The sequence below is a fragment of the Dermacentor andersoni genome, chromosome 2, assembly GCF_023375885.2.
Source record: "Dermacentor andersoni chromosome 2, qqDerAnde1_hic_scaffold, whole genome shotgun sequence".
NCBI lineage: Eukaryota > Metazoa > Arthropoda > Arachnida > Ixodida > Ixodidae > Dermacentor > Dermacentor andersoni.
Genome location: NC_092815.1, coordinates 110,817,971 through 110,845,327, shown reverse-complemented (window position 1 = coordinate 110,845,327; position 27,357 = coordinate 110,817,971). Strand labels below are relative to the sequence as shown.

General features: G+C 48.6%; 2 protein-coding genes across 10 annotated transcripts in view; both read right to left on the bottom strand.

The window, feature by feature from the left end:
• Nucleotides 1–164: 164 nt before the first annotated feature.
• On the bottom strand, nt 165–25,002 carry LOC126541256 (actin-binding Rho-activating protein-like). 3 transcript variants are annotated; one of them, XM_055076587.2, is made up of 4 exons: nt 24,645–25,002; nt 6,715–6,947; nt 4,725–4,884; nt 165–596 (listed from the first exon to the last, which is right to left on the bottom strand). In XM_055076587.2, the coding sequence occupies exons 2-4, from the start codon at nt 6,906–6,908 to the stop codon at nt 372–374; spliced, it is 579 nt and encodes a 192-aa protein (XP_054932562.1). In that variant the 5' UTR covers nt 6,909–6,947; nt 24,645–25,002; the 3' UTR covers nt 165–371. The 3 variants fall into 3 exon arrangements, with proteins under 3 accessions (XP_054932562.1, XP_054932563.1, XP_050043914.1); XM_055076588.2 differs by lacking the exon at nt 24,645–25,002 and adding an exon at nt 16,590–16,659; XM_050187957.3 differs by lacking the exon at nt 24,645–25,002 and adding an exon at nt 14,560–14,786.
• Nucleotides 25,003–26,513: 1,511 nt separating this feature from the next.
• Nucleotides 26,514–27,357, bottom strand: part of Prp40 (pre-mRNA processing factor 40) — a 69,282-nt gene continuing 68,438 nt past the window's right edge. For 4 of the 7 annotated variants that reach the window (XM_072286498.1, XM_072286497.1, XM_072286501.1 and 1 more), the window contains one exon: nt 26,514–26,685. Coding sequence is in view for 3 of the 7 variants with exons in the window: in XM_072286497.1 (XP_072142598.1) it covers nt 26,602–26,685 (84 nt within the window). In the remaining 4 variants the exon portion in view is untranslated. Of the gene's footprint in view, nt 26,689–27,357 lie in introns of all 7 variants that reach the window. The other 3 variants (XM_072286499.1, XM_050187922.2, XM_072286502.1) reach the window with 1 other exon arrangement.

Here is a 27,357-nt window from a genome sequence, read left to right as displayed (position 1 = left end):
AAAGCGCGCCTTTAATGCTGAAACATCGTTCCAGCGCACTATTGAACACGGACGAGAAGGGGAGGACAACACAAACACCGGCGTTTGTGTGGTCCATCTCTTGTCATCCGTGTTCAATTGCGCGCTGGAACGATGTTTCATAATGCCAATCACAACCAACTAGCCCAGCTGTTCATACTTAGCCTTTAATGCTTTCCACGTAGAAAAGAAAAATCATCGTTACAGCTTTAGTGTATTTTTTTTTTTGCATTTCCGAACGAAAGGTGTACACACAGAGCATTGACAGCTGAGCTCGCTGGTCAATTATCTCCGTCGTTTGCAGGGTCCGAACGACCGCTACCGGCAGTGGCCGCACAACAGCGCTTTTCGGGCTACGAGGTCTTGGCTCCCAGCAGCACGGGCGCGGTCTTGGGCAGCTGCGCCAGCGCCGGGTTGTGGCCCATCTCGCGGTGTATGTCGGCGATGGGGCGCAGCAGCCGGATGACGACGCCGTCGTCGCGCTTCTGGTACAGCATCTCGCCCTCGAAGTCGACGAGGCCGTGCTTCCGCGCGCGCAGCAGGATGCCCACCAGCTTGTTCGAGATGCTCGTGTACAGCTGCGGTGCGAAAGAAACGTCGAGATGGGTCACACCGAGATAAGCGTTTACATGTAGCGTGAATTGTGAGGCGCACTTCCAGCAAACGACCCGTATTTACTAGCATGAATGAACCTACCTTTATTTTATTTTTCCTTCTTTAATGCGTGAGCATTAGGAGTGTCAAAGCAGGAAAGAGTGTTTGTATCTATATACGGGGTGTTTCAGCGAACACTTAAAGAAACTTTAAAGGTTGCCTATGGCAGAGGTTGCCTTGAACAGGCGGACATTACTCGCAAAAGAAAATTGAAATGCATAATCGACTAATTAACAAAAATCGCTAGGTAAGTTTTTAGCTTAACTTATCAACTACCCGCACTAATAAAGCATGTGAATTCACAAATAAATGTCAGCATGCAACTACATAAATATAAGTCGCAATTAAGAGTTCTTGTTGAATGAGTGAAGAACCCTTTCACACAAGTGCATATTTATTTTTTCACGTTTCTGTGTTTTCATTGTATGTTCGTAGTTGCCATATCTGTATTTATCTTGCATTTTATATTATTTTCACTATTTCAAAATACCCTGTGATGTAAAGTTTGTCACATTGTTCTTTTGTGAATGTATCACTTTGCCTGTTGTCGGTATGGTCCCCAGGTCCCCTGAAGTTGTCTATGACAACTTTTTTGCCTGGAGGACCCCCAACATTGTGTTGGAAATAAACTGAACTGAACTAATTACTTTATGGTCCATATTGCAATATATAAATTCTAGCCGTGGAGTTCGCAAGGCGTTATCCACTTGGAACGAATTCTCAGGATGGCACCAGCTTCAACTTTTTAGTTCCTGAACTTTGTGGTGAAACGCATTGCAACATCACCGTGCGAGGCTATAAACGTTGGCTGAACTTTGCGTCTCAAGCTGATACTGCTGCCACTAACCCACCTGAATAAAACTAAAGGCAGCGACGTTCTTTTATCTTTCCGCCGCAGCCCTCCAGAGAGGGCAGGCGATGAGGTCCGCGCGTCGCTATTGGTGGAGCTGAGTCACGTGGTCGCGCTCGAGCCGTCTCTCCAAAAACGAGCACGAACGTCTGCGCGCAGCCGACCCTCTATTTTCTTGATTTTCTTGCTTTTAGTTGCGTTGATGCCATGATACTTGCTCGTATAGCCGTACTGTACATCCGTACCGCACTGTAAATCCCACCGTACTGTGCCGCGTGCGACAATGCGTGCGGTGTCAATATGCCGCTAACGAACTCTTTGGGACCAGCAGATAAGTAGAATGTGAAATGTCGTTGCATCTTTATGTGCTCTCTGTATACGCGATGCCTAGCAAAAAAAAAAAAAAAAAATAATCGCTACCAGCGTTGTTGCTGCTGTATACCTTTCCAGCGATCCGGCATTGCGTAAACGGCAATACGTTTACAGACAAGGGAATACGCCGCAGCGGTATTTGCGCCGTCGCGCTGTGGCTTCTCACTGACATTATTGTAATTAGATGGCGATCCGCTCGCTGGTCGGCAAGCAGAGCAGCGATTCCCATCAAATACAAAAGCGACGAGCAGGAACCTCTGACAAAGCAGCGTTCCATGGCAAACAGCTAAACCAACCCCAGTAATTTGTTTCAGAATGGAAACATTATACGTTGAGCAAAAAAGACAAAAGACTAACAGACATCTCATTCAAACGAAACCGGGGCTGGACAAAGAAACTTTGCAATTGTATCACTATACGATGCAGGATAGTCCGGCAACATGTATTTGAGATACAGATACAAGATACTGCCGCAATTATTGTATCCGATACGATACTTTCCATTTGTATTTTAAGATACCTCGATACATTCGCAATATTCTTATTATAGATATATGCAGGGTAGCAGCAAACGCGTATGCACAAGAATGTTTGCTTGGAAATTTCTTAACCCCGACCAACCTTGCTTTATTTGAATGAAATGTCTGTTATTATCCCAAAAAGTTTGAGGCGATAGCGTTAAGGGCCCCGTGTGGCAGGAAAGCCGGTCTCGATGTCGGCGGAGTTGTCCGTGACCGAACATTTCCGTATATATTTAGGTATGTGTATATGCCACGCCTTGCTATACGATATGCGATATATATTGCGACACCGTTTATTCACTAAAGTTCTTCATACCTTGCCTTACATTTTTGACAAAGTTATTCCTCTGAATTTTGAGAATTACAGCCCACAAACGTCATGAAACAAAACACAGACAGCGCATGCCGTTTATCTTAAATCTTCTCACTCTTAAATAATAAAAGCGCCAAACAATAACAAAAACGTGAAAATGATGCAATTTTTTTGTCGCGGCTGTGCACTACCTCCGGGATCGGCCCATGCAGGAGGCCGCGTTTCTACCCGAAAGCTCGCCTTCGTGCAAAGCGTTCGCCGAAGCATTTCTCGGTGAACATCAGGGTTAGATAAGCTGCAGTTGCCGGAAAGCGCGAGAAGCAGTCAGTGATGTTTGAATGCTATCGCGTCCCACTCTTAAAGGCGAAGCTTAAGCGTACTCCATATTTTCCTTACTTGCTCAAAGTATAATATTTTCGTTTTGAAACAATTTATTGGGGTTGCTTTAGCTGCTTCAAACGGAAGCTCTTTATACGCTGCGCTGTCAGCGATGTTTGCTTGTCGCTTTTGTAATTGATGGAACTCGCTGCTCTGCTTGCCGACCAGCTAGCGTGTCGCCATCTAACTACAAGCACGTTAATAAGAAGCCTCTGATCGATAGCACAAATACTGCTGTGGACTTTTACCTTGTCCGTAACCGGATCACCGGATAAGTGTATAGGAACAACAACGCTGGTATACCGGTAGTGAAATTTTTTGTGATGCATCGTTTATACAGAGAGCATAAAAAGCTGCATCCTGACCTCATCGGTTGCCCTCACTGAAGGGCTCTGGCGGAGAGATGCAAGAATGTCGCTGCATTTAGTTTTATTCAGGCGGCTGGTAGGATTGGGGGCTCAATCCCACCGTTCGTAACCAGTTGTCAAGATTGGAGTCGGGCATGAATTAGATGGTAGCTGGCCCATGCCGTCGTCCAACTTATCCACGCTGAGGACGTTGATGAAGGGAAGGACTGCTTCTCATCGAGAACGAGGAATATGGGTTTATTTACAGTATCCACATAAGGACGTTGCAGTTCATCAGTCTAGCATGACTGCGAAAGAAAGTACCTTGAGCAGCCGCACAACAGCGGTTTATAAACACTCGGTCCTCCCTCGATCCCAAGATGAGGGAAACGTCCGACAAGTCATCGGAAACGAGTCGCCTCTCTGCACGAGGGATTACACACACAGACTTCCGCACAGGTTCACGGTGCTCAACCGAGGTCAGGCGGTCTTCGCCGAACTCGGGGCTTACGTCAGGAAAGGTGCCTTTTATTCCCTGAACTGACGCCCGCAGCGCGGCCGGTTGCCCAATGTCTTGCGTCTCGAACGGCGCGAGGGAAGAGGCCTCGAACTACGTTCCTCGGGAACTCTCCCGCTCGCGGCACACCGGGTAGGCGGTGTCGTGTTCCGTCACAAAGCCTGCTTCGTCGAACTCATCTCGGCTCCTTCGACGGAGAGTCGAGGACGCGCGTGTTGGCCTCCGGAAACAGTCGAGTTAGTGACGCCGTGGCTAGAGGGTTGCGGCGGCCTTCCAGGAAAAGTTTGACGCCGCTGTCGCAACTGGCTGGCAAAACTTGCACCTCAGCAGGCCATTCTTAACACGGCTTAGTCGCAACAGTATCAGCTTGAGAAGCGGCGTTCAGCTGACGTTGTAGTTTCGCACGGTGATGTTGCTATAGCCCCCGCCCCCCCCAGTATTTTGTACCTTAAGATACACGATACATTCTTTCACGTATTGGAAAAACAGATACTGATACACGTCTTGCCAGAGGTATCATGATACAGATACAAGATGCTTAAAGAGTATCTAAAATAGTACCTAAGATAATGTATCTCCGATACTGCCCAGCACTGTACACACCGAAATATATACGGTACTTTTCGCTCCCAGACAACTCCGCCGACACCGAAAACAGATTTTCTGCGACACGGGGGCTTAACGCAATCCCGTTAAAAACAAAAGTGCGTAAAACGAAGAACCGCTCGACACTGCCGCTCGCGAGAAGACCTACCTGGAAGAGCTCGCCAAACGTGATAGCCCGCGTTCCGTCTGGCTGCTCGGTACCGAACTCGTGCAGGTTCTCGCACAGTATGCGGACCTCGCTGCTAATGAGCTGACCGGCCTGCTGGCCGCGTTTGTCGCTCTTCGAGCCTTCCTCGGGGTGGCCGTACCTGCAAGCAGACGCACACGAGAGCGAGACAGCGAACTTCATCGCAGAGGATGACCCAGTGGAGGAGCGAGTACGGATGCAGGACGAAACCGACATCATAGACAACTGGGGAACAAGGCAAGTTAAGCGTCGTTAGCCTCTACATGGGTAACTAGCGCAGAAACATCGCGTGCCAACGTAACACGCAACCTACAGCGGGCGGAGGAAACAATTTTTCAGTAACACGAGCGCCAACATTGCTTCAGCGAATTCACCGCTCATATTGAGGCACGTGTGTCCAGCTTTCGAGCTGACGACACATGCGGCGTGCTATGCGCGCTGCTCAGAACGAGTATGACCACGGGCAGAGCTGGGCTAGATGTGTCGCGCTTTAGCAAGCGTTGATATAAGAGTTACAAGTCTGTTATTCAATATGTCCATTCACTTCCGTGGCCTTCCTATACCGGACCCGTTAGCATATTATAGCGACAGCAATTATATGGACACTCCAGGCGCACTTCTGCCGTCGCCGTGATGATCCGTATAAAGTCCAAGGGCGATAACATCGTCGCCGCGTGCCGTCTGCTGTATGTGCGAGTGAATGCGCGCGAGGGTGAGCCGACGGTGGCGGCTCAATCTCGCGCACGCAAGGGAGAAAAGTGGGGAGGAAGCGCGCCGTGTTCCGTTGCGCATAGGGCACCGGGGAGAGGGGAGCGAGGGGGAGGGGGCGCAACAGTTTGGCGGCTGCTCCGTCTGGCGCCGCCGCCAGAGTTTGCCATCGACGTCACCCTGTATGCAGTGCTGGCGCCAGCCTGAGCTAGCGCCAGCAAATTTAATGTCACGCAATTGTCGGCAGCACAATGCCAACCAATGTTTCCCGACACATCGTCGCGTTCTCAAATGCGGCGCCCATAAATGGAGATCCACGCAAGCCTAAGTAGCCAACATTTATGAGCCTATGTCGAAATCACTTGGCTTCAGACGGCGACGGCACGATATGGGGTAACCAATACAAGTTTCATAGCTTCTGCTTTCTACTAAATATATATATTTTTTTCACGCTGCTATTTCGGTGTCGACACACACACAAGAGCTTTTTCACGGAAAGCAAGGTCAATAGGGGTTCGAAATTTTCAAAACTTAAAATTAAATTATGGGGTTATACGTGCGAAAACTACTTTCTGATTATGAGGCATGCCGCAGTGGGGGACTCCGGAAATTTGGTCTGCCTGGAGTTCTTTAACGTGCACGTAAATCTAAGTACACGGGTGTTTTCGCCCCCATCGAGATGCGGCTGCCGTGGCCGGGATTCGATCACGCGACCTCGTGCTTAGCAGCCCAACACCATAGTCACTAAGCAACCACGGCGGGTTTTCAAAACTTGCCTGGAAGAGAATATTATTCAAAGCGGCGAACAGCGACGAACAAAAGAAGTTTTAAAAGCCAACTGCAACAAAATTTTCGACCGCATAAAAACCTAACTTTAGATAACGTAGATATATATAGCAGCATCCATGCACAATTTTACGTTTGAAATACGACTAGATGCGTCACGATATACTCGCAGAAGAGAGACATTTTTGATATCGAAACTGGAATGAACACCACCATTACCAGTCGCCGGAAATGATGCAGGACTAAGAACGTTGAGAATCAGCGCGGTCCCTCTGTATGGCCTCAGATATTCAACGGCTCCTGCGGCACGTGTGAAAAATATCTCAGGCGAAGTGTTGTGCGCCACGCCAGGTATGACCGCCAGGTACGAACGTCGTCTGCTAAGGTGCTACGTAAAGGCTCGTTTTCGTCACGTGTGGGTGAATGAACTGGTTCCGAACTGAAAGACGGCACTCACCGGGGGTCGTCTTTGGACAGGGCGCTGGAGGTGGATCCATCCCAGCGTTCCGAGAAAGGATTGTCCTTCTGCCGGCGATCGTGGTCGTCGGCCTTCTGCTGGAACATGGCTACCTTGGACGCCAGCTCGGGTCGACCGAACACGCGGACCTCCTTTTTGGCATTCCCTTTGCCTTCATCTTCCTGGTCAGCCATGGCCGCGCCTCTACTGTCTGGCTCTTCTCACGTGACGCTCTGCGATAAACCAGAAACGAGGAGATCTCAGAATGCACCGCGTATTCCTTTGTTCGTGGTACAGAGAGACGCGAAAGATGAAAATGAGAACGGGCGGGAGTGGCATTGTCGACAGTGTCAAACGCCGCCATCTTCGCGTTTCGAGCCAACCAGAGATGCAGCAATCACCCTGTCAGGCAATAAGAGCTGACAAGAGGCGAATTTGAATATGTGGCCTAACTTGACAGCATCACGAACACCATTCCTGGTCACCCAAAAATTATGCTCATCGGCTACCCTTGCACGGCAATGTAATGAAGAAAGACGGACACATAACCAGGAATAGCAAACTGTAACCGTTCGACTTAGATATCGGCAAGGCAGTTGTCGCTTCTAAAGCAAGGTTTGGGTACGGGCTAGTTGGTATTCCATGCTATCAATCGTCACTTACAGCGCATACATAGACGAAGGACAAAAAGGACGACGAAGACAAGCGCTGACTTCCAACTGTTTTTTATGTTGAAAAACAAGCATATATATGCTGAGACACGAAGACAAAAGCGCCCCCTACAGAGCATCAACCCGACATGAGTATGCATTCAAAATTCATGACCTAAGATGAACTAGAACGCATATGCTACCTCAGAAAAACCCAGTTCTTTGTCTGTTAATACAATTGATGGCTTACTAACTGAGTCACCATCGGCAATCGCTGCTGCTTCAATTATAAGTCTGGTGCATTAATTAGAATGCCTAGCTAAGATCGTTGTTTCTTCAAAAAGCGGGATACAGCCGCATTGTGCGCAATGAACACCTAGAAACCTTTCCCGCCCTTTGCGCACTTTATTGCTGTGTTCTTGTCACCTAACGTTAAGACATCTACCTGTCTGCCCTATATAAGACCGACCGCATTTCAGAGGTATCTTATACACAACACCTTTCGAACGAACTGTATACTTTTTCCTATGATTAATACTGCAAATCCTACAGGTAGATGTCTTAACGTTAGGTTACAAGAACACAGCAATAAAGTGCGCAAAGGGCGGGAAGGGTTTCTAGGTGTTCATTGCGCACAATGCGGCTGTATCCCGCTTTTTGAAGAAACCACTATCTTAGCTAGGCATTCTAATGAATGCACCAGACTTATCATTGAAGCAGCAGCGATTGCCGATGGTGACTCAGTTAGTAAGCCATAAATTGCATTAACAGACAAAGAACTGGTTTTTCTGAGGTCGCACATGCGCTCTCGTTCATCTTAGGTCATGAATTTTGATTGCATACTCCTGTCGGTTTGATGCTATTTAGGGGGCGCTTTTGTCTTGGTGTCTCAGTATATATATGCTTGTTTCTCAAAATAAAAATCAGCTGAAAGTCAGCGCTTGTCTTCGTCGTTCTTTTTGTCTCTCGTCTCTGTATGCGCTGTAAGTGACGATTGATCCCTTCTAAGCCTTGCTCCTAGACCCTCTGCCCGTATCCATAAAGTTTCTTTTTCGCAAGTGACGTCCGCAATGGTTTATCGGCGCGGTGGTCGACTAGTTTACACGCCGATTGCTATTATGGCCGGCAGAAGCCTGAACATATAGACGAGGAGAAAACGCTCTCTTATACGTAAGACTAGTTTCGTGAATTACGGGCCCAGATTTGTCTATGCTGAAATGTTCACCTGTTCTGCCCAACTATAAAAAGAGTCTTCGGTACCCGCCGTGGTTGCTTAGTGGCGATGGTGTTGGGCTGCTAAGCACGAGGTCGCGGGATCGAATCCCGGCCACGGCGGCCGCATTTTGATGGGGGCGAAATGCGAAAGCACCCGTGTACTTAGATCTAGGTGCACGTTAAAAAAAACCAGGTCGTCCAAATTATTCCGTAGTCCCTCACTACGGCGTGCCTCATAATCAGATCGTGGTTTTGGCACGTACAACCCCATAATTCAATTTGAGAAGAATCTTTGGTGACGACGACGAGTGAATGACACAGGCAGGCGAAAGCAGGGCCGGCACCTAATCCTCCGGACTGGGCACGTAATGTAATGCTTCCTTTCGTTTGATTTTATTCCATTCCTGTCGCCCAACCGTTCACGGCCGGCAGATCGTGGTGATGACGTAAGTGGAGTGCCACTGGGACCACTGACGAAGCGCGAAAAGAAGTTGCATTGTATTGGCATCGTTACATTATCACAGCCCTGCATTCTATTACTTGAAGGACGACGTCGAATGGCGTTATTGACTGCAGAAACAGATATACCTAACTACATGTGAAATTGGTAAGACACTCAGTCAGTCATTAAATCAATCAATTGCAACAGTCATTTATACATCGCCCGTATACATGCATCCGCCTATTATCCTAACAGTAAAAAAAGAAATGCCCGCCTTAACAGCCAATGGTAGCCACACTCTAACTCTTCCTGCATTGCGTGCATAACTTCAGACGACTCGTTAAGCAAGGAATTCCGCCTGTGCCACAACATCCAACCTCCCCTCACTCATACATCCATCCATCTGGTCGTCTATGTGTACACTTGCAGCAGCTAGTTTTGCCCTCCGCAAGCGCAACGACCACGTGGGGGGTGCAGGCTCTCCGCGAGCTCCTGGCAACCGCGTCATAAGCTTGGCGCGTCTTGCAGACCCTTCTCCCGTGTCAATCCTGACGCTCGCATCGGCAGTAGCTGTATAGAGGTGGTGCAAAAGGGGGAAGGGTGGTGTCCTACTTTGCCTCAGGAAAAACTGTCCTTCGGCGCTTATTTTTAGAGTGCCATTCGAAAGAGAGAATTTTGGGACAAAAAAAAGAAGAAAGAAAAGGAAATGGGAAAGAGCAGGAATACGTAGTTATCGTTTTCGTGTGCTGCATTTCCACACCTTCAAGCGTATCGTGTGGCCACCCAGACGCGTTCTTTCCTTCGTGCTGACGTACGCGCGCTTCGACAGCAGAGACAAATACATGAAAGGAGGTAGACTTACTGCGTTCAATCTCTCTCTCTCTCTCTCTCGTGTGACTCCCGTTTCCTAAAGCGCCCGATATTCAGCAGTGGTTCGCGATGTTCTCACCAGCGGGGCAGTGCGAGACAAGTGCCAACCAAAACGTAAATTCGGATAGAAAACATCACGTGTAGGGTAGCACACAGTTGACGCACTGTCTGGATGGTGGGGTGGGAAACCTTGCGGGCCTCACGGCCTTAACTGCACTCAGACACCCTGTACGTCGCGCATGGTTTTTGAAAATCCAGTATTGAGACAAGCTTACGCATCGACACGCTTTGCCGAGACAGGTGTCAACATTATTTTACAAACGCTTGTTTTTCAGAGCAGTCATCGCCGGCAGCACGTTGTCGCGTGGTGCTTCGAAGTTGAGAAAGTTCCCTGAATGTGCTTCCTCAGAAATTGTGAGAAAAGAGGCAGAGAGTGGTTGCAAGTACGCATACTGCGTTATGTTTTCGAGTCTCGTGGTGCACCACTGCAATTCCTGCTATCTCGTAAAGGCCCGAAAAAAAAAGAAAAAGACACTGGCAAAGAGTTGGTAGAACAGAAAATGTTACGAAGATTTAAGCGTTAGTAAGGCTGTAGTTTGATAGTATATTCCACTTACGCTGGTCGTCAATATTATTTAAAGTAGTGACAGGATCCGGGACGCCGGGAAAGAACATATCAACGCATAACGCAATCACGCTAACGCCTTACAATTGTTTATGTGTTACACAAAGCTAGAGAAACGGGTTAAATTAGCAATTCTCCCATTCTACCGGTCTTCGTACGAGTGACAGTGCTGAGCCGACTGGTTTTCTCGTCTTGAAATTGAGAACGCCCTTTCACAAACATCTTGCTTCGGAGGCACATGAAACGAATAGGTGAATAGAATAGTGAATGAAAAGAATAGGTGAATGAAATGCTAAATGAAAAAGGTGTGACGGAAGCTCAGGTGGGGCCACCAGTGAAGGGTCGCGTCAGTGCAGAGAAAAAGCCTCAATGAAGTTCCGGCACTTGCATGCCTATCTGAATGACTGCATCTTGCCTTGAATGCGCGGGCTAGCCGCCCCAGTCGCTTTATTGGCTGCGACACTGCGTGGTCGAGCACGAAATTACAGGATTCGTTCCCAGCTGCCACAGCAGCCTTGACGATGCCATGGCGGAATGCGAATAGGCCAGCGAACACGAATTTCGAAGCATACTAAAATGAACAATGCAACTCAACATCAATGCGTAACAACCATGCCATACGCGGGATCCTATTCTATTGGTTACGGTATACAATAACTAGTGATGTCATACAACACCAAAGAACTAAAGGACACGTTTACCGCTAGAAACACACGTAAGACAGGTATATATATATATATATATATATATATATATATATATATATATATATATATATATATATATATATATATATATATATATATATATATATACCAAATTACATGTTTGCCGCTAAAAATACGAAACAAAAACGACCCGTGCATTCCACCCGAATTGTCAGAAACTTTATTTGACAGGAAGAGACATTAAGAAAGGTTGGTCGGAGCCCCCCAGTCCAGGGCCCCACAGGTCTCTGCCGCCTGCCTGACCTGGCTAATTCAGGACTTTTGTCCTTGCAAGTCGGAACGGGCGAGCTGTGCCTCCCACTGCTCCATTGTGTCATTGCGATTTGGCTCATGAGGGCGCTTAGTGCCCTCTCAGGCTACATGTATTAGGGTAGGCATGCCGCCGCACCAAGGGCAGTTGGCCCTATAACTATCGCGTTTAGCAATTTTAGATGAGGGAATACCCCGGCCTGTATTTTGCGCCAATCGGCGTCCTCTTCCCCTCTAAGTTGCGGGTGAGGCGGCGGGTATTTTCTGCGGTCTCCGCGCTGATGAGCAAGGATGTCTCTGGCATTTAAATTGATGGGATGTTGAGAGGGATAGTGCGAGGGGTTAGGGTTAGAAGAGGACGCCGTCGCTCGGTTGGTACACCCTCGAGCTAACGCGTTAGCCTGTTCGTTCCCTTGTACCCCCGTGTGTCCCGAGCAGCAGAGTTGGTGATGACGGTGGTTGAAAGGTTTGATAGCGAAGCGTCAACTTGAAGTGCCGCCGAAGTAATCTGCTCGTTAATTTTGCACAATAAGCGCGCACGAAGTCCGCGAAGAGCACCCAAATGGTGGGTCTCCAGTTCGCAATAGCAACTTTCAGTAAGACAGCCTAAATAGCAGTTTTAAAAGACTGTTTGACGTAATTCGCAAAGTGGTTGCCAGATTCTTTAAGCAGTGAAGGGGCACGATTATATTGACAAGTAGTTGTGAGGTACACACATCACGAGAAGTAAATATGTGATATATATATATAAAAAAATCATCGAATACGATAATCCCTAATACGATATTTGAGCGCAGTTCTATACGTTATTTTACTTCGCGTGTCAGTATTTTGTATTGTTATTATATACAGGAACTATTACAGGTTTATGTTAGGAAGAGAACGCTGTGAGTTGCGTAGCTGGCACGGGCAATCTGTCTCGTGCGGCGCATTGCAAACGGAGCCAAGTGTGGCGCGACTGCCTCGCTAATCGGGAGATAGCGAGAGGCAGCGCGTGGGTGACGCGTGCGCGCTATTCACAGCAGCCGCCGCCGACAGACTTCCAGGAAGACGGGGTTGAGGAGGTAAATAATTGGCTGTGCGCTCTTACGTTATGGACATCACTCAGCATGTGTTTCCTATGCGACATTATACTTTTCAACGATATATAGCGAGCATGCTTGGGCTCGTTGTCCATTTTTCGTTCAGGCTTGAGCTATTTCCCTAATAGATAACTCGAAAATGTTGGTTAGCCGCCATATTTGAGCGAAATGGCTGTTCCCTGGAATCTGTTTCTATAACGTGTAGAAAGCGGGGTAACAAGGTGAGTGCAGCGCAAGCTTACCTGTAACTGCAGCAGTCTGCATCCGAGCGTTACGTAAAACAGGCACACATAAACACATAAGAGAATGCGCGCATACACAAAAGCATTTGTTTCACTAGGTGTCGCGACGTAAATGAAGCATTTATCTATATCAGTGAGTCATAGAAGCAATGCCTACTGCATGACAATGAGCAATTTAATTATTTTCTGAATCAACGAAAAAAACCGATGTTCATGCGTCTCAAATTCATTCGTTCCGTCCGAAAGTGAGGCGTGCTAACAACGCTGTTGTCTTGTTAAACTCAAGTTGTTGGTGTCTTGTTTGACAATGTTTGTAATTTAGACGTTGGTAATGACGTTGGTGTTTTATTTAACGTCTAAAACCCTATTTGCCTATATTTTGCCTCTAACAGAAATGTAGTTTGAACACCAGCTCGACACAGCGCATCAACCGTCTTTTGCTGGCCGCACAACTCTACCCGGTTTTTTCCTTGCATCACGTTACTCCAGGGCCCGTATTCACAAATACCTCTACCGCTAGAATTTTTCGTAAACGAAAATTTCCCCCAATCCTGATGATGGACATATCATTAGCACATCCGGCTAGCCAGTGGCAAATAACAGTTACGAACGAGAAGTTTTGTGCATTCTGCCCCAGAATTTTACCGATGTCAGTGCAACGCTATTCTGCTGTGCTTATACGTGTCATAACTAGGTAACGCCGACTGTACGACATACATAAGCGGGCAGCGCGTCTTCTTACGAGATGGCAGAGCTGGCATGTCGACAGTGACACCCCTGAAACGGAACAGGAATGCCCAGTTCGTGTTGGTTTAATAGCTGCTCAATTACTTCCCCGCTGCGCACAACTGAGTATGGAGAAGCCATCTCTTAAAAAGTTCGTCTAGAAAACTGTTACACCACAACGAATGATCAATAAATACATAAACGTGAGCCCGGGGAAAATTCCAGCAAATTTCAGCAAGGCCTATAGAGTAAGCTGCACCTCTGACACCAAGAAAAAGAATCGGTGACTGTTATTGTTCAGCTGCCAGCAGCGGTGTCCCTTGTGACACTACGTCACTGTTGTGACACTACGTCACTGCTTTTATTCCACGAGGCTCTATTATTTGCCCGGTCCTACCTCATATTATCGGTTACATAGACGACATTCCAGAACAAGACGATCGGAAGTACGCACTGCAGCATGTGCTTTTCTTGAGTGCCGAACGGAAAGCGGACATCGAAAGCGGCCAACGAAAGCGGACGTCAGCGGAACCAACCATGCCAGCGCGGGCCGATTCGATTTATGCGGACGTCATTGTGCGATGAGCATTGCTGAACGCGAACTGCCCCCACAGATCTCGTAAAGAACTCCGCATAGAATCGAAGGGACACGATCGCTGACGTGGCAGTGACTGGCAGTCGCTGCCGCAAACATACAAACACGTAGTGCGGAAACCGTACATCGTCTGCAAGGTTTCGTCTGCGGCATCGCGTTTGTTGCTCAAGCAGCGGCGCAACTGCCGGCCACTGCACGTCAGACAGCGTCTGGAGCGGTTCCTATTTTGGTTCCCGCCGCAGAGACGGCGTCTCCGCCGAAGCGTTGCCGCTGGTTATTTTTGAAGCGCACACGCACACACGCACGCACATACGTCAATGGGCAAAAGCGTTTATTGCACACGGTTAGGAAGGGAGTGGAGGCACCGCAAACGCTGCCTCCACCGCTGGCGATCGAGCAAAAGCAACTCGGGCGTCCTTACGTTGTCGAGGGCTCTCTCTCTTGCAGCCAAGGCGCGAGACGCGCAGCCTGCTTCTCGTCTGTTCTCGGCGCTCGGCGGACGTCGCAGTGCCTGTCGGTGTCCTCGCGGCTCACTGCAGGGCAACAACTTTGCCACAAATGCGGCACGGGACTCCGAAGCCCGATCCCCCGCCGTCCTCCTCTCTCACGGGCTGAACCTTCCGCTAGTTGGCGCTATAGCTCCTTCTGCCCTGTGAGCTGCCATATGTGCCGGTTAAGCGTTGTCTGTACCCTCTCTCTCACGCATCTTCCCCCCTTCTTTATTCAGTGACGTCATTAGAAGGGAGCGAAGAAAATAGGAGCGGGGTTGGAGACCTGCCGAAGGATACCGCGCTTCGGCGGTGCTGACGTCCGCTGTGGTGTACGTGCAAGTGACTTGCATAAAGCGTTATGGTTTTACCAGGAGCGAGAGGACGCCACCATGCTGTCAACACATAGGTAATTGTGACTGCGATTGCAAGACTAAGCGTAGAGGGCAACCTTGCAATGAGCGAAGTAATAGTTCTGATGCGCCAGTGCCAAATTAACGAAGGCGCTAACTTGGGCGCTCAACGCAGGGCGTATGCTCTGTTGTCCAATGTTCTTCAGCCAAAACTAAAATACGGTAGAAGGGCGCCTTGCCTTCCTTCCACGTTTTGCCTTCCTGCCGGGCGGGCAAGACGTAGCGTTCGCTAAGTTGCAAAACGCGGTGCATTATGCCGTGTGGCAAACCGTGCCGTCAAGAGAGAGAGAGAGAATCAGAACAGTTACATGCACGTTGCCGCTAAACCAAATGACTCAAAACTTCTGCAATGGGGGAAGAACGTGAGCAGTTTCTTGTGCGCGTATACTTGAAAATAAAAATTTGCAGAACGCTTAAGCTTCGCTTTTAAGAGTGGAACGCGATAGCATTCAAAGATCCCCGACTGCTTCTCACGCTTTCCGGCAACTGCAGTTTATGTAACTGTAATGTTTACCGAAAAACGCTGGCGGCGAACGCTATACGCGAAGGCGAGCGGGCGAGCTTTCTGGTAGAAACGCGGCCTCTTGCATGAGCCGCGCATGCGCGGAGGCGAGCGCCATCTGTGTGGTGTTGTTGCAAGGAACCGAGCGCAGCGCGCCGCTCTATGAATGATAGAAACTCTGGAAAAAGGGTTTATGTTTGAGTTCACGCGTAACAGAATTATGTTTTCTGGTATATTCAAATTACAATCCGACGCTATCATGTCTGTAGGTTGTGCTTAGGTTGTACTTTACGATTTTTCGGACGCATCTTTGAGAAATTCAATTAGTTCAGTAACGCCTCTGCGCCACGCGGAGGGCCTGCGTGGTTGTGGTTCGGAATGGCGCCCACACCGGATTTTATGCGACGCGGGGCCCCGAACGCTATCGCGTTAAAATTGCGTGCATCATGTGTGCTATAGTGTTTTAGCAGAGAATATTTATTTCAAACGTTCCAATTAAAATTTTAAGATTTACTTCACGTTGCTTCAGGCATTTGCGTTGGATCTGCCATATTTCTTTTTCTTTTGCCCCGAGATATTCGCAGCAACGAATGGATGAGCTAACGCGAACGGACAACAGCGGCGAAATGTAAAGCATATAGTCAGCACGTGTGCACCGCGTGACGCCCGTTACACCGACCGCAAAGTCACACTCGACTCATAGGCGATCAAACTATTAGCCTTTACTCGTGCATCACATCACGCAGCGGAGTCACCACTAAACAAGAATGGGAACGTGGAGAGGTACACTGAGATGCTAAGGAACTGGAACCAGTGCCGGCCACGCGATCGACATATCCACCATCATCAATATGTGCCAATTAAACGATATATGTTCGGGAAACGTATTTGCGGAATTTCCCATAGGAGAGCATATAGGTTAACCTCCATGCCCGGATAGGCAAGATTAAACGGATATAGTGCTGTAGAGTCGGCTCCAGCCGCACTCCGCGCCTTGACTGAGAATACCACTAGTGAAAGCTACATACGGCGACATTAAGTAGCTTACCGCTTGCGATTTCAACCCCTGCACCGAGTGGTGGAACCATCCTTACTGCTGTTACCAGTAGGCAACAGCGCCAGTGGGTATCATTCACGCGTAATGCAAGCGTACAACTGTCATCCAGATGTCGTTCAAAGCGCCTGGAGACGCGGTTGCGCACGGAACATGGGAAATGTGGGCGCAAGGCTCGCGATCCTATGAAATGTAATGCGCGGCGCGTCGATAAGCGAACACGACCGATCGCTCGAGTGGCGCCGGGTTCGAGAATCGACGATACCGGCACGTGCCCTATTCACGCATCAACGACTCACGCCAGTGCATTATTCAATGCGGCCACCCGTAACGCGCACGCTGCCCACTCGCACCACTTTCCCTCTCGCCTCCTCCTCGAGCTGCATACTACATACGCTTCTTCCGCGTCTGTCTGGCAGGGCGACAGAAATTCCTTAGAGGAAGGCAGGACGAATCGCAACGAGGCCGCGACGAATCGCTCGACGTGGGGTAGAAATAACTTACTCGTATTTCACTAAACGTATTTCGTGAATAAATGTGTACCGCCCTACAGGATACTTGCAGCAACGAACGTTCAGCCTCTCACGGGTTAATTAAAGAGTCCGATGGTGTTAGTTTCTTTTCAGGTCATGCCTAGCGGCAGATCTTCCGGATTAAGACAAAAATTCAATGGCGATTTCGCGGTAAACGAGAGAGAAGTGCCGTTAGGCGCGCCTCTTTCAAGTCGCGGATCCATGATTCAAACCGCGTTCACCACATTGCAAAATGTTGTTCAGGAACTCGACACACGTCCAGCCTTTACGACGAGCGAAGTGCAACTGACGGTGGTGCAAATCGCTGTCAGCTGTGATATATATATATATATATATATATATATATATATATATATATATAATTGCTTTTTATCGCTTTGGACACTTCTAATGCAAACGCATTAAATAGCCGAAGCTTCGATTGCGATAGCAAATTATAGACACCTATCGAAGTAAGGATCGTCGTTTTATTGGCTGTCTAATGTTGTAAACATTCGTCCACTAAGTTAATTAACAAGCATGGTTTCACGCGCTCACAAGAAAACAGTAACACATATCACTCAATGATCGCGGAAACTCGCTGTCAAAACGCTGCAGTGACGAAGAGCGGCAGCTGCAGCGAGCGAATTCACCTCCGCGCTGCCTCTCACTTCAATCGGCGAGGAGGAACGCAGGCTCGAACCAGTGCGCTGCGCCGCTTTCCTCCTCGCACTGGTATGTCCGGATTCCGTTTTCTCCCAGCGGCAGCTCGCAAAGGTAGCGGTTTAATTGCGAATTAGTGCGATTCTAACGTGTTCTGTGTGGGGTTTCTGCGATGTCAGATGACTCGAGGTCAACGGGCTACCGCTCTGTTGTATTCAGTTGCAAAAATAACTTTGGGAAGCAAGGGTGAAGTGCATCTTCAGCCGCAGCGACTTCGTGGACATCGCCGCTGCGATAGCAGATAAGCGTCCGCTGTGTTTTGCCAGCATAAAGAGAAAGGACTTGATGCCATATGCATGTTCGGAAGGTGTTGTTCCCAGGGAGCGCTTCGCGAACAACTCGGAATTCGGCACCCATGATCAAACTGCGATATGAAAGATAGGTGCGTATTCCAGTCGGTTAACTATTGAGAAGGGATAAAGTTAACTATTTCTTCGTGCACGCAAATTAAACTTATTCTGTTCAAGCGTGTTCTAAGATTATCATGCCTGGCAACCAACTTTCTGGTGGAAGTTGGCCGAGGACACATTATGAAAACAGTACGTGCCTACTAAGAAATGGTGCGTTCTTTTCCGTTCTGTAACCAAAGCTATGCCTACCGTGTGCCGGCCGGCCCTATAGTTCACATGGGCTCTCCCGTGCTTCTGAATCTCGCCGGGAAGCTGTTGACGCCGCTCATCGCGCGCTGTATTAATGCAGAAAATAAAGTTGCTGTTGCAAAAAGTAGTTCATTTTTCAGCTCTCTCGAGTAGGCGAGGTGCCCTTGCACGCAGGCGCACTATTCGAGACCTAAGAGTGTGCATAATCTTTCAACGTGTCGCGTGCGTCTGGTTGATCGTGGCATATTTGCGGCCACTATCATAAGCTCATTTTATTCATGTAAACAAACCTTTCGATCGAGTTATTTTACAGTTTTTATGTTGTAAAGCTTGATGCCTGGGTGCCAGACAAACGATCCTCAGAAAATCGTACCGTAAGAATCTTAGGAGCACGAAAGCTAGCAAAATGTGTTTCCTCGGAGCTTCACAGTTACCTGAATTAGGATGTACGCTTGTGCGGCACACCGCATGACACATAGAGACACCTCTGATTGTTGTCGCTTGATCGAGTGATACCACAATAAAGTTCAAGGCTAGACGTACAATAAAAACACGTTACATGTATACGTTACGTATCGACAATGTTCAGACTTGACTCGCCTCCTATTCTTATCGTGGGCAGAGCTGCGGGAGCACCTCTAGGCCCGTCGCCGTTCAATATTGCGGCTATATCGAAGGTAAAAGCTTAGTGACGACACGCTAAGCTTCCCAATCAAAACAGCTTCTTTACACCTCTCGGGAAAGCGCGAAAACTTGCCACTTGTCAACAGCACGTTCGCTGTGGACCCTCCAACGCGATCCCACATACCAGCATGATGCCGGACGATAGACGGCGCTGTGATCGCAAAACGGAGGCGCCCTCGGCGAAAACACATTTCACACTAAGCCGTCAGCACTCGGCACACTGCGTCCCCATCGCAGATCGCTTTCAAGATGGGGTCCGCGCGGCCGCCCCACACGCAGCTGCCGCCGGAGAAGAACGCCCCCCTCCCCCCTCCCTAACCTCGTTGTCTTGCGCGCTACGGAAGACGGCGCGCTTCCTCCCCTCTTTCTTCCCTCGCGCGGGCGAAATTGAGCCGACGATTCGCACGCTTTCACTGGCACAAACAGCACGCGGCGACGATGTTATCGCCCTTAGACTTTATACACGACACCACGGTGACGGCAGAAATGCGTCTCACTCTAAAAAAAAAAGTTGACGGCACGCTTCCTCCCCTCTTTCTTCCCTCGCGCGCGCGAAATTGAGCCGCCATCGTCGGCTCACCCTCGCACGCTTTCACTGGCACAAACAGCGCGCGGCGACGATGTTATCGCCCTTAGACTTTATAAACGACATCACGGTGACGGCAGAAATGCGCCTCACTCTAAAAAAAAAAAAGTTTACACCCTTTGAGTTGTATTTTGTCCACAAACGATAATCGTCATCTCTCTTGTTCTCATTTCCTTTCTTTAACGCTGCAAGCCCGGTACTTCCTATATCACGAACGGCTTGCGCGTTATCAGCTTGACACAGCATTCTGACAGGAAAGTAGCGAGCGTCGAGTTTTCAAGAGAGCAAACGCAAGCAAGGCAGATGACGATTTTTTTTTCGTAAATATTTTCGGTGGTACTTGCCTTTATTAAACTACAGTACTCGCTTGTAGTGGATCTGGCTATTCTTGGCTATTAATGTCCCTCTTTGGTGGATGGATGGATGGATGGATGTTATGAGCGTCCCCTTTGGAACGGGGCAGTGGGTTGCGCCACCAAGCTCTTTGACTATTCCCCTATCGCGTCACCTGCCGGCTGGAATGAATGGTGATGTCCCATAGACCAGCGACGGCAGCGTCTCGGAGGCAGCCGCTAAATCTCGGAGGCTGTGCTTCTGCTACCTGGGGGCGCCGAAAACTGGACACGGCTAGAGTTACTGTATATGCTACCACAGGTAGCTACCTGTGGTAGCATATACAGTAACTCTAGACACGGCTGCCTTGTTTTGGCACCGATAACAACAACAAAAAAAAAAAGCTTCGGAATTCTCGCACCATACAACGGATAACACTGCCGACCTCCTCAACAATCAAGGGTGCGGCTTGTACACGGATAATTTTTAAATATATATTGGGGGATATTTTTTGCACGGTTCTGGGTGCGGCTTTTGCAAGGGTGCGGTCATTACACGAGTAGATATGGTAATTGCTACCGCAATAAAAAAAAGAAAGGCTACAGCCGTACCTTCGTCTTTCTCTAAAAAATATACGGCAGAAACCACCTCACGATGACGGGCGACTGTAATGCGCGTATTTAACATTGAAACAAAACAGCGACACAACCTATTGCCATCATCGAAACGCCTTACGTATGAGGCGTGTACTGCAGCGGAACTCCTCTTCCGCGATTTCCTAAGAACATTCGGCGACATCTAGCGGCACCGGCGCGAGTTGCGTGCGAACGCCGAGAAACGCGTCAGGCGGCAACCGGGATCCTCTCTCGTGCTGCTTTCTGGACACGCTGGGCCATCTAGTAGCGCTGCCAAGAAATCCGCGCGTGGACTCCGAGACGAGAAGCGTGGCGCACCGGTGCGTGCGAACGCTAATTGTTCCCTCGCTTGCCGCACACCTGCAGCGGTGTATGTCCAGTGCATTCATGGCACAGCTCACTAAAGCGTTGGCGTGAAAGATTTCTTCAAAAAGTAGCGACACATACACACGTACCTGCTAAAAAGTGCCGAGAACAATCCCTTTATTTGTCAGGATTCACAGCGAGTTGATCTGCGCCAGTGGATACGGCAGATCCATCGCGTCGTCGCTGTTCGGAAAGTTCCCTGGTTTTACCGCACACGCGTGTGCACATCTTAGAAAATGCTAAAATTTTATGCAGATCTCACGCACTGTGGGAATCGATGTAAGCGGAGCCTTCTGTGCTGGTTGCTATGAGTGACGATAATTAGCGGTGATGTTGACGGCGAATGCTTCATTTCTTCAACGTTTCGTCTAACACGAGACTGACGAGTTGATGTTAAGCGTTACCTTGCGGGCACCACTGCTGTTTGTTTGCATAGTACGCAAAGCACACAGGGAGAGGTGCTTACTTGAGGCGTTGTTGTGCGCCATATTTCATAACCTCTTAGACGGTTGAGCATTGTCATTGCCTCACATAGCACATCGCATCATGTCATAAGCATTAATCTTGAATTGGTTTATGGAGCTGTACGTGCCAAAACCACAATCGGATTATGAGGCACGCCGCAGTGGTGGACTCCCGATTAATTTTGACACCAATTTTGACACCGCGCTTCGGAGTGCACGAACATGGCGCGCAGCCCGGTCGCCGCTGTTCGGGCACACACCTTATAAGCTGGTGCGTAAAATAGGGTGAAGGAATTCGAGGTGGAGAAATTCACCGAAGATTACGATGCAAAATTTAAGCGCAGCTGTTTTCATTTCGCGACATATTGGCCGGCGCGCACAATGTTTCGTGCGGCACGTTGGAAGCGGAGCGATATGTGGCGCGACTGCTTATTAAAGCTGTCCAATGGCAGGATTCGAGCTAATCGGGAGATCGCGAGGCCGCGCGTGGGTGACGCGTGTACACGATTCATAGCAGCCGCCGCAGACAGACCTCCGCTCATGCAGTGCTTCGTTTCCATACAGCAGGCGCGCGCTACTATGGCACCATCGCGTAGTCATCGTCACCGCAAAGCTCGTCTTGCGCGACAGTACGTTTTTCTTCTCACGCACATAGCGTTTCATACAATAATTACTAGCGGGAACTCTGGCTCGCGGCTCGCTTCCCCCTCGCCATCTCCGTCACTCGCTTCGACGTGGCCAAGACGGCCATACTGCGCACCCTCCGCGCGCATCATCCTGACTCACGTGTTGCTGTGGGGACGCCCCCTCGCCTCCTCCCCCGCGCCGGCCTCTCCCGCTGGGATCGCTCCTTTCTTCTGCGGCTGCGCGTCGGCTGCTACAGCACGGCCGCCCGATTGCACAGACTGCACGGAACAGGCAGCCCCGCGTGTGCGGAATGCGGCGAGGATGAGACACTGGAACACCTTCTCCTGCGTTGCCCATCGACGTTGAGCGCACCGCGCTCTGTGCTTCATATCGCCGAGTCGGACTACCGTGCAGCACGGAGGGTGATCTCCTATTTCCCGCAGCCCCCGCCTCCGTCGCCAAGAGAGCGCTTGCTGCCCTCCTTGGCTTTTGTGATGAGACTCAGCTGAGAGCGCGGCTGTAAGCCCCGCTTTGCTTCTTCTTTAACCTTCTTGTTTTTTTTTCCGCTCTCTTTTATGCTCTCTCTAATCTTTTTCTCCCCACTCCCCTTACCCCGTGCAGTGCTGTTGAGGTGCCCTCCCTTGAGAGACAGTTACGGCACTGCACTTTTCTCTTCCTTTCATCTTAAAATCTACTTTCATCTACTACTACTACTAACTCTGGCGCTAGTGTCTAAGGGAGCTCAAATCGGGGCCGTTCAGCCAGCGATGCGTCTTTTTATTTTAACGCGACAGCGTTAAGGAGCTCGTGTCGCAGAAAAGCCGGTGTCGTCGGCGTCGTTGGCCGTGAGCGATAAATCCCAACAGGCACTTCATGAATAAAAAACAACGTGCAAGATCGGCTGGGTGGGAATCGAACCAGGGTCTTCGGAGTGTGAGACGGAGACGTTACCACTGAGCCACGAGTTCCATGCTTCAAAGCGGTACAAAAGCGCCTCTAGTGAACGCGGTGTTGCCTTAGAAACGAGCTGTTTCTAAGGCTCAGGCGTGCGTCGCTTGCTCAGGCGCACATTTCGTTGTTGCGCCGAACGCTGCGTTGCTCGACGCTCACCACGTCCGATGCGGGGCGCGTAGTCGCTGCGCCGTAGCGCGTCTTACACCCCTTGGCGGGTCGACGGGAACGCTATCGCGTTCCACTCTTGAAGGCGAAGCTTAAGCGTCCTCCAATTTTTTTGGTCCCTGTCGAAACGCGCTGCTCCGTGTCTATTAAGAATTATGGGGAGTACATGGATTTGCCTAAACAGGCTTAAAGCGGCTCCGCGACTTTGTAAATTGGCCTTTTTGAACAAATTACTGTGTATTCAATAAATATTATTAAAGCTGTCCAATGGCAGGATTCGAGCACAGGACCTCTTGTACAGAGGCCCGATATTGAGACAATTATGCTCGATTCCTGCGTGCGCGGAAGAGCGAGTGAGTCGTGACCGGCCGTGTCACACCATACCCTCACCCTCCGCTTTCCTCCTCTAACTCTTCGCTATCGCAGCCTTTCAACTCCCACTGCGCTCCTCGTTCACTTTCATCCTTCGCTGTGTTCGTTCGCTCGATTACGAGGAACAACGCTGACGCTCGCCGCAGGAACGGGCGCCTAGTTGCACTAGGCACGCCGCAGGAACGGGCGCCTAGTTGCACTAGGCACAGGTTCGAGTTGCGATATATAGGGAAACCGGCAGCGCGTGGCGTGGTGCCGTCGGAGACGTTCTGTACGTCTGCAACCTTTAATAGACGTTTCCCTCGGGGGGATCGGGAACCTCCTTTCTGAACTGTGGCACGGGTGTACGCTGACACACACGGCAGCTTCTACAATGCTTTTGCGCAGGGGTTAACACGCAATTACCATAGCCCAGATGGCAGTATGGCGACGCCCAGAGCGTTCAAGTCGTCAAACACGCCGCCGTTCCCTACTACAGGCGGCGCGAAGGGAGAGTCGTGTTTCGCTCTGGTGGCATCGTTATCTGGCGCCGCCCACCAGCTCGATTTCGTTTCGGCTTCCCGTCGCCGTCTTATAATACCCCTGTCACACTGGGAGTTTTAATGTCATTCGAACCGAATGGCATTAGCATCGAATGACATTATTTGGTTGCTACACAGCAATATTTAATGCCATTAGCACCGAATGACTTTTGCAATCGAATGAGTTCGAGAAACTCATTCGGCTTCACACTCGGAGCGAATGTGTACTCTCAACCCCAGAAACAAAGCAAAACAGGACAGAGCGTTTGCAAATTGAAAGCCGTACTCGTAAAGAAATAATAACTTTTTGCAAGTTTTAATTGACTTATTTTAAAGAGACAAAATGTGTGCGGCAGGTTGTCGAAAAATGTTACTCTCCAGCTCAGCAGCGTCTGGTCGCCGCCCATGCCGCCGCCACTCTGCTCGTCGGCCATAGAACGTCTAATCATTTCCTCTGATTATTACGCCTTGCTCGTAATGCAAAGTACGCAGCAACAAATCACTTCACCTGCTGCAACTTAGCGTCGTCGTCCAGCGTCGCCATGTCAGCCATTTTGTTTGTTTTCAATTTATCGGCGACTCATGTGGCTAAGCCTTGTTTTGGCTTATAGTGGCCACATAGTCTGAAATTGAACTTTTTTTTTTTATACGCATTACTAAAATAATTTTTTTTTCAGTGAAGCGACGTCCCAAAACTATTTTTAAATATATGGATTGCTTATGCAAGCACTTGATACCTATCTTGTTCCATTTTAGTCGCCACGTTTTTTTAGGGATGATCGCCATTGATATCGCCACCAAATGACATTAATTTTTCTAGTGTAGCACCTCCGCGGGCGAATGACATTCGTTGCACCGAATGCCATTCGATTCGAATGACATTAAAACAACAAAGTGCAGTCTCGGGACGTGCAGGGCCCGCCAGCTCGGCACGCGTCGGAGTCTCGTGCCGCAACGATTCTAGCCCAGTGGACAATTCACACATTCCTGCCCCGCCAGTAGAAACTGCTGACACAGTCCGAATTCTAGGAGCACAAACGTAAGCTTGCCAAAGCCGCAAGAACTCGCGTCTCGGCCACTCGGATCATCGGTACTGTAAAAAAGGCATATCTGCCTGTTCTATTGACGTGAAGGACTCATATTACTCTATGCCCCAAAGCCCCCTTTTGACAAGTGTTGAAGAATGAATTGATCAGTTTGGAGTAATTGGGTTTCAAACTAAGACACGCATTTCAGTGAGTGAGTTCTTAGAACTCCTTACGTTTTATTTGAATTCAACCTATGTGGAATGCGATGGGCACATCTTCAAGAGAGGGGGGGGGGGGGGTGCATTGGGTCGTGCCTGGCACCCATACTTAGTGATATTATCTTGGCCCATTATGACAAGGTCATAGAAACCTGTATCTCTGAAGTAAGGATCATCAAAATCTTTAGATGTGTTGATTACCTAGTCCTGTTTGATTACACTCATTCTGCAAATGATGTTAACATTTTTTCTCGATGTCTTGACAGTGTGGTGATAACACATGAAATACTAGTCAATAATTCCATCCAGTTTTTAAGCTTCAGAATTTTTTTGTTCGAGGATCATATTTGTTGGGAATATCACCCTCGTAACAATAAGATGCTGCTTCCACATCATTCATCTCATTCTAAGCTAGTGAAAAGAGCAACCACTAACCTGTTTTGACAATGCGCTCTGGAAATCATGCCCCCATAAAATGTCTAGAAGCCCTGACTTACAAAAAAGCATCTATCAGAGGCAGGTTACCCTGACAATGTACTTGTTTCAGTAGCAGAAAGTGCATTGAAGAAGTTAAACAGAATGGTGTCTTCCAGTGAGCACTATGACCCCCATTGCTGTATCTAACCAACTAGCCCAAACAACCATACTTCTAAACTTCAATAAAATCACTGACAATTACTGCTACATCATAGTAATACATATACACAAAATAATAATACAGCTGAACCTCAACATGCTGAACACAAGTGCAACAAATTATCAGATATAATGAATCCAGGGAAAACACCGGGAAGGCGGGAGATGGAAATTCAAGACGATGAGCAAAACGAGAACAAGGCGAAAGCAGGAGCCAACACTTCAACAAGTGTACTTGTATTTCTACCAGTGGACTTGTCTTCTTCAAGGCAACAAAAGACGACAAGTACAGTTGTCGAAACGTTGGCGCCTGCTTTCACCTTGTTCTTGTTTTGCTCAGATATAATGAAGTAATATAAAATGGTTCTCATTAACATCAGCATGCAGCGAAAGTATTTTTGTGTCAGATGCAACTTTCTTACAACAAGGTTCAACAAGCACAACTCTTATGATGTGCAGAAAGCACTGCAAGACTTCAATGACAGACACAAAAAGTGTAGGAAAAACAGCCATGGTCCTCACAGAAGCCAGGTGCCTGCTGGCTGCTGTGGCACCAAGGATGCCTTTATTTTGTGATAGATGGTCAATTATGCTGTGCCAGCTGCTTGAGTAACTGTCTTCGTCGCTTTTCCAGTTCCTCTTCACTGACATCACTGTCTGAAGTCCACTGCTGTGCAAAAACGGTTCAGTCTGAGTACAAATTCACAAGGTACAGCTGCCCGTGACACAATAGACACAATATGTGAGAAAAACAGCAGCATTCAACAAATATTCTTTGCATGAAGCAAGAAGGATGTGCCCTCTGCAATAGGTTTCCTCATCCCTATCTTAAGCCACATTAACTCTATGATGCAAATCATGTGCTTCTCCCAACATATTCCACTAATCTGCGCTCCACACCAACAATGCCCACCATATATACCTATGAATTTCAGCAGTTATCACTCAACCAGATTCTCCGCCACCTCCAGCAGTGTTTTCCACTGATACCCGTCTTGCTGGTCTATTTACAGTGAACAGCAGTTATCTTACACATGCACGCTAGATGGCCTGCTCACATATTTGTTTCAATTTCAGCTAAACTGGCAAATCAAATTTGTTTTTCAATCTATGGTGCTATTTATCCTTCAACATTACAAATATCGTCATTTTCGCAATTCACTGCAATGGCTTCCATCGAGAATAGCATAGGGCATTACGACAAAATGCTGGAACATATCCAGTAGAAGTGAGAACTGGGCAAGTTGGCATATAAGACACTTGTTAAAAAAAACAGCAAGAAAAGAAACAGACCGGACAGTACTCATCTTGTCTGTTCATATTCTTTCATTTTCTGTTC